The sequence below is a fragment of the Sinocyclocheilus anshuiensis genome, unplaced genomic scaffold (assembly GCF_001515605.1).
Source record: "Sinocyclocheilus anshuiensis isolate Anshui unplaced genomic scaffold, SAMN03320099.WGS_v1.1 scaffold1394, whole genome shotgun sequence".
NCBI lineage: Eukaryota > Metazoa > Chordata > Actinopteri > Cypriniformes > Cyprinidae > Sinocyclocheilus > Sinocyclocheilus anshuiensis.
The window spans coordinates 177044-184406 of NW_015558696.1; the positions used below are offsets into that span (position 1 = coordinate 177044).

At 40.6% G+C, this 7363-nt stretch overlaps 3 protein-coding genes across 4 annotated transcripts in view; 1 reads left to right on the forward strand and 2 right to left on the reverse strand.

Moving 5' to 3' along the window:
- Positions 1 to 2071, forward strand: part of LOC107681420 (galectin-1-like) — a 5577-nt gene extending 3506 nt beyond the window's left edge. For both annotated transcript variants that reach the window (XM_016477716.1, XM_016477718.1), the window contains 2 exons: positions 478 to 646; positions 1832 to 2071. In XM_016477716.1, the coding sequence (XP_016333202.1) occupies positions 478 to 646; positions 1832 to 1978 (316 nt within the window). In that variant the 3' untranslated portion in view covers positions 1979 to 2071. The remainder of the gene's footprint in view (positions 1 to 477; positions 647 to 1831) is intronic.
- A 2295-nt stretch (positions 2072 to 4366) lies between these two features.
- On the reverse strand, positions 4367 to 5551 carry LOC107681414 (urotensin-2 receptor-like). Its single transcript, XM_016477710.1, has one exon. The coding sequence runs from the start codon at positions 5506 to 5508 to the stop codon at positions 4489 to 4491; it is 1020 nt and encodes a 339-aa protein (XP_016333196.1). The 5' UTR covers positions 5509 to 5551; the 3' UTR covers positions 4367 to 4488.
- A 1165-nt stretch (positions 5552 to 6716) lies between these two features.
- Positions 6717 to 7363, reverse strand: part of LOC107681418 (arf-GAP with dual PH domain-containing protein 1-like) — a 13193-nt gene continuing 12546 nt past the window's right edge. The window contains exon 11 of the mRNA XM_016477714.1: positions 6717 to 7200. Coding sequence (XP_016333200.1) covers positions 7172 to 7200 — 29 coding nt within the window. The 3' untranslated portion in view covers positions 6717 to 7171. The remainder of the gene's footprint in view (positions 7201 to 7363) is intronic.

Sequence of the window (7363 nt, forward strand, 5' to 3'; positions counted from 1 at the left end):
GTGTGTGTGTGTGTGTGTGTGTGTGTGTGTGTGTGAGTGTGTGTGAGTGTGTATATATATCACTGAGACACTATTATAGTTTTTGTTAATATTTTGAATATTTATTTTTATATTTTTAATTTTTATATTTTCAGTTTTATATTTCTGTTTGAGTTTGTTATTTTAGTACATTAAGTACAATTAAATGAAAATAAGAAATGCTGCCTTCTAAAGTAGTTTTTTAATATATTTTTGACATTTATTTTATTTAAAAATAAGTTTTTTATGGTTTTACTTTTAGTTATACACATATACATAAAATTTTGTTTAGTGCAGTTAAATCAATAAGATTACTAAATATGAATTGTCTTTTAAACCCCAACTGAGCAGGCTAAAGGCAACAGTGGCAAGAAACTACTTTTGGAACAGGCTTATATATTATTTTATGCACAGAAAATGAGCATGCGTGTCTCCAACCGTCCGTCTCTCTGTCCTCAGGTTCTCCATCAACATCGGTCACGACGCCGACACAGTCGCCCTTCACTTCAACCCTCGCTTTAACTCGATGGGTGACAGTAACGTCATCGTGTGCAACTCCAACCAGGGCGGCTGGGGCGCCGAACAGCGCGAACCCTGCTTCCCCTTTCAACAGGGCGGAGAGTTCAAGGTGAGCACCGGTGACCTCTGACCTTTGACCTCGCCCACACCGCGAACAACTCTAACCAGCAGCACGGTCATGCATTGATGAGTAATCAAAAGCATTTAACAACCACATGTTAATCTAGCAGTGTTCTCTTTATTTGACCTTTTTGTGCTTCACAAGATTCTTTACTTTCATCTTTCTGGACTCCTGACATTTAAAAAGTCTAAATCTGGCATCCACACTCTTTGCCGTCGTCATTTATGCTGCTTCAGATCAAGCTTCATTCAGTGTTAAACCTCAGTTAGTCCTTTTTCTGTGTTCTTTGACCAGTTCCCCAGTGATTCCTGTATCTAGGTTAGTTGCCCGGCTTTAGTCTTTTGACAGATTACAGTAACTCAGACACAAAGAGTCATAAAGCGTCACCCTTTAAGCAATAAACCGCCCACCGCTCTGAGGTTTGAGGATGAATTATGCTGCAATCACACACTTACAACAGCTTCTCATGTACTGTCTTAAAATTCGCATTTAAAAATTTCACTGCATTAGATCATGTGTCATTTACTATAATGAATGATGTACAAATCGCACAATTCTGACTTTTTTCTTGCAATTCAGAGTTTATCTCACAATTTTGCGGAAAAAAGTCAAAGTACTTTATATGTGTGTGTGTGTGTGTGTGTGTGTGTGTGTGTGTGTATATATATATATATATATATATATTTTTTTTTTAGGAATGGAATTCTGATAATAAAAAAAAACTGAGAATTCTGAGATTTTTTTTTTCTTGCAATTCCAAGTTTGTCACTTTTTTTTTTTCTTTTTTTTTCCACCACGTAATAAATTTCTCTCAATCATCTATATCTCATATGTATTCTCATATATCTCATAATTGGAGGGAAAAAAGACCAAATTGTGAGATATAAACTCTGAATTTGAGAAGAAGAAAAAAACCCGTCTCAATTAGCTTATTTTATTCTTTTATCCTGCGTTAGAAACAAGCTTCCATATCTTACAGACAGAAGTTTGTAGATTTGAAATGCTAGATCAATAGCAGTAGTGCTGAAGATAAAGACAGTCAGTGTTGTGTTTCATACAGTACATCCACTAAAAACCGCCAAACAGACACTTGATCTGATAGTGACGTTCAGACGTTTATAAGCGCAGCTGAAGCTGATGGAGTGTAAATCTCACCTGTCTCTCCTCCAACAGCTGACCATCACCTTCAACAACGACACCTTCTACATCAAGCTCCCGGAGGGCACCATGATGAGCTTCCCGAACCGCTTCGGCGACGACGTCTTCAAACACGTGCACGTGACGGGAGACGTGAAGATCAGCAGCATTAAGGTCAACTGAGCAGGCTGTGGTTCCTCGTGTGTCAGACCTCACTCCACTGAATGTACCAAAGAAAACCAAAGAGTGTCAAATAAATCCACTGACAGAATGTGACTCGCTGTTCTTCTGAGTGTTCTTTGGGTTTGAGGCGGTTCTCTTTCAGTGATGATGAAGCTGCAGCCCTAAAAATGTCAAAGTATTAATATAACGTCAGAAATTAAGTGATTTAAGAAATTAAATTAAATTAACTTTTAAATTCTAACAATGTTGTAGTTTTGGAAGTTACAGATTCATAGTTAATTTAGAAGGTATTCATTTTGAAATCAATTGTTTTTATGATGAATTATAATGAACAGTAACTGTCGAAACTAACAAATTCAATGAGAGAGAGAAAGTGAGTGAGACTTATGCAATAAAGATGTCTGTGATGCAAGATATCTATATAACACAGCATTCTAAAAAAAAAGTTAAATAAATGAAAATAAAATAAATGCATGCAAAAAGTCAAAAGTAGGCTTTTTCACCATCCGCGGCAAAGTACATACAGCAGAAGAATGCAAACTGTGATAAAATCACTAATAGTGTACAGTGACTACAAGTGACCCAGAATACAGCCGAAAAAAACGAACTGATAAAAGATTCCTGTGAAAAGAATCTGAAATGTTGATTTAGCAGACGAGGAAGCTAAACGCTATCAGACTGAGACTGTGTGATCTCACATCTGTCAGAAAACTCCTCGATTCAGAGAATCATTTAGGTATTTCGCTGTGCTAAACTCAGAGCAACAGGATCTTCAAGATCATTTACAGAGCGACTCGAAAAGACCGAAGCAGGAACTGAGGAATGTGACGGACAGAAAACAGATTCCACACACACTCTCACACACACACACACACACACACACACACACAAACTGTGCCCCCATAAGAGTTCACCAGCCAGTTGTCTGAATCATCATAGGTAAATTAACTTTATTTAGCTTGAACATTTTACTAAGCCTCTGAAGAGAAAATAAACTCACTCATAAAACACCTGCATGAATACACTTTATAAGCTCACAGGTACAAAGAAATAAAAACTAGCACCATAAAGACTGTCTATCAGTGTAACATTCAACACTAGAGCTACACATACAGACTCAGACTATATAGAGCAGCATTTATCTGGACCAAAACCAGGATTCAGATCCGATCTGATGGGTCACAAACAGCAGTTAAAAACAATGATAAATGCAGATAATAAAATATTAACCATTAACCAGTGAACTCACTACATAATAATGTAATCATAGTGAGCAGTACATGTATAGATAACTAATATAACACCTTATCAACTTTTAAAAGGGAAGAGAAAACACTTCCCAATTCTCATTATCTTCTGCTGTTGATGTCAAAGGTTTACTACGCTACAGTAGTTCTGCACAAATTCATCTGTTTACTTGATTACATGGTGAATTTTAACATGAATATTAATATACAAAAATTAATATTAAGTCACTATAATCTGTAGGTTAATCTTCCTGAAGAGTCAAACACTGACTGAGACGCTTTCACAACATTGATCTGTTTGTTTGAGCAGCCCATCTCGTTAACTTCTGAATCAACCAATCATGTGAGCCTGGGGTGGGGCTATCTTTCTGGCTGACCAATGACAAGTGAGGGGGGAGTGTTTGAGAAACCTGTTCGAAAACAGTCATTATTTTTGCAATAATGTTGCGCTAGTGGTGCAGAAACGACACATTTTTTGTTGCTTTTGTATGATGAACAGTTTTAGTAATGTGAAGTCAAGTGTAAAATACAGAACCGAAGCAACACCAATAGAAATCTCAAAACAGTGTCCGGTTGCATAACCCTCTTACACTGGTCTTTCAAGATAGTCATGTCATGTTTTACTTTAAGACTGGTCATAACTTTAAGTCAGTTACCTAAAAACGTAGATTGGGCTTATTTGATTACCACTGGACTAACTGCTAGCTGGAAAGACTAGTCCTTAAAACCCTCCGAGCCTCTACATTTGTGGGTCACACATGGTACCTTCGCGGTCAAAAGTGACTGAAGCCTTGAAATGTTTTTTTTTTTTTTTAAGGAAAATCAATGTAATGCATTTTTATTCAATAATATTTTTTGAGTATTATTTAGAATTTTGGAGGGATTTTATAATACTATGCAATATTTATAAAATTTGTATGTGCATTTTTTTCCATTACATTTTTTCCATATTTTTTCAAATTTCCTATTCATTTCCCATGTCGTTCTTTTTTGACCGTGAAGGTACCAAGCATCACTCTTTATTTTTTTACATTTAACATATCCGTATCATGCCCATTCATTTTTTTTTTTGCATGTTCACATAGCTAATGCGACAAAAGCCACCAAGTGTCATCTCATTCAGATGAAGCAAAAAATTTAAAAATTCAAAGTGTAACATTTAAGTGACCGAAGAAGCCCAGAGGGTGAAGACACAGTCTTTGCATAGTGGCTATGTTTATGCAACTGCACCCAGAAGTTATAACTCTCAGATCTCTCCTGAACTCATCCTACATGATCCTGGATGGCGTTGACCCCCGCGGCCGACCCCTGGTCCCCTCGACTCGCCCCTGATGACTGACCTCTCTGGGCCAGGTAGTCACGGTAGTTGCGCGTCAGCAGCGTGTAAAGCAGCGGGTTGATGCAGCTGTTTCCATACGTCAGGCAGGTGACGAAGAAGTTGACGTAGGTGTGAGCGGCGGCCGACAGCGAGCGGAGCGACTCGGACGAGAAGAGCTTTGCTATCTGCCAACCCCAGAACGGCAGAAAACACGTCCAGTACACCACCACGATGCAGAAGATCATTCCCACCACCTTGTGCTTCAGTCGGCGCCTGCGAACGGACGACGAGGATCCGTGAGTCAGGTTAGCCTGGGCGGCCCAGTAATGCCGGGCGAGACCCGTGTAGAGTCCCACCATCAGCAGGCCTGGCAGGAGCATGCTGGTGAAGAAGAGCGTGGTCAGATATGCCTTGAAAGCCTCGGGGGTCCATGTTGGGAAGCAGATGCGTTTGACGAGGCCCACCGTACTGGGACGTCCCTCGCGGAGACGGATCATCACCATCATAGGGAGCGTCAACACGAACGCTGCCGCCCAGATTCCCAACGCCATCAGCCAGTGATTACGTGCGGTTGAGCGACGGGCTCGGAATGGAGCGGCCACGGCGCGGTAGCGCTCCAGACTCATGGCCACCAGCACAAATACGCTGGCATGCATGGTGAGCAGATCCAGACTCAACAGCAGCCTGCAGCCCATTTCCCCAAAGAACCAGTCGTGGGCGAAGTAGGTGCAGACTACGAACGGGATGGTGCCCAGATAGAGCAGATCCGCCGCCGCCAGGTTGAGGATGAAGACGTACATAGAGCCGGCGCGCCGTAACGTGGCCGATCGCATGATGGCGAGGGTGTACAGGTTTCCAGTCACACCCAAAATGCACATGATGACGAGGGTGGCACCCAGAAGCGGAGTGACCCAAACTACTCCGGCACTTCCGGCTGCGGTGCTGCCATTGGGCGAGTTACTCATCGTATAAAGATCCAGGAGAAATATCTCAATTCAAATGTTTCCTATAAAATGTTCCACTTCTTTATTGGCACCGGTAGCATTCATGGAATCTTTCCATTGCACCAAAGGTTCTTTAGATTATTAAAAGGTCCTTCATATGAAGAAAATTACGAACTGTTCACGGAAAAGTTCCCAAAGCGGTTCTTCTTTGGCATCGCTGTGAAAACCACCTTTTGGAACCTTTAGTTCTAAGAATGCTTGTGCGGCGGAAAACAGACCGAGAAGCTTCTTCAAACATCACAGCACCAAATGAACACTGAGCAACAGACTGACAAGTCCTAAACATACCCATGATCCAGCTGATCCAAAATAAACCTCCGTTCATGACCATACAGACGTTCCTCTGATGTTCTCCGCTGTGTCCAGCTCTTTGTGTTCGGCTGCTCTATGCGTCTTCGTTTCTGTTGTGTCTGCAGGTTTCTCTAGCGTCTGTCTCTTCTCTCTCTTTCTCTCAGGTGGGTGTGATCTGACTTTCAGCGTTTGAGCATCTCTGAACACCCTGGTGCCGTTTCACACGCCCCGATCATGAGCGGCACTCAATAATCTTCCATTCACACTCACATACAAACACACAACACACACACAAGCACTAATATCCTCCAGCTCACGCGAACAATCAAAATCAGACCTCAAACACACAAAGATAATCAGATCAGTACTTTATTAAAAAGCTGTACTAAACCCTGAGGGATCGTAATACTACAGTAAAAGACAATTCTGGCATCATTTAGTCGCCCTCATGTTGCTTCAGAATCTTCTTCTCTTGCAGTGTAGCTCTTAAATCTCATTTGTGGCCATGTGTATTTAAATATTCTGAGTGAACGGACATGTGACACACTACAACCAATGAGATTGGTTGAGGCATATTTCAGTCTGTTCGTCACACAAACCATCATATGACAGAAAACCTCAAATATACAGTGTCTATATAATATATAATCACAAATCTGGTTTTTGCTTCGTTATTGTGGGTTTTTTCCATTAATATTAATGGGAAAAAAAATATTGTAGCATGAAAATGACACTTATAAGGCTTTGGGGTTTTTTGAGGCTAAATGTGATCACTATAAACTGCGATTGCATGGAAAAGAGTAGCGTGAACATTCTGCTAAACATCTCCTTTTGTGATCCATAGAGGTAAGGAAGTCTTACAGGTTTGGAACGACATTAGGGTGAATAAATGATGATAGGATGATCATTTTTGGCTGTACTGTCCCTTTAATATGTGAATAAAAAGAGGTTCAGAACTAAAGAGTTGACTTTCACTTAAAAGCGAGTTGAAAATTGTTTAATAAATGTTCATGTGAAGGGTCAGATGTGAAATAACTCAATATAACCACTAGATAGAGCCTTTAATGCTTAAAAATCGGATTTGAAAAATCAGATTTGGTCACAAACGGTTCATCGAAAACGCAGACATGAAAATTTAATGTTAGGGCACAAAATACTCAACAGTTTCATGATCTAATGATACAGAATCATAGTACAGAATACATACAAATACTTAGTGTAAAACAACTTAAAAACACAAACATCCGAGGCACGTGCTGTGAGATCTGTGGTGGGTCAGCTGCAGAGGTCACAGGTGAAAGGTCAGAGGTCACGGCGAGAGTTCAGTGGTCCATCAGTGCTGTTGTTTGAAGTAGGCCTCCACTGAAAAACACAGCAGCACTCATGTTGTGATATTAACACGTGCGTGTGTGTGTGTGTGTGTGTGTGTGTGTGTGTGTGTGTGTGTGTGTGCGTGTGAGTGTGTGTGTGTGCGTGTGCGTGTGAGTGTGTGTGTGAGTGTGTGTGAGTGTGTGTGTGTGTGTGT

What these genes read in the sequence shown, in the direction of transcription:
- LOC107681414 (XM_016477710.1), bottom strand. Translation starts at nt 5,508, where the DNA reads ATGAGTAACTCGCCCAATGGCAGCACCGCAGCCGGAAGTGCCGGAGTA.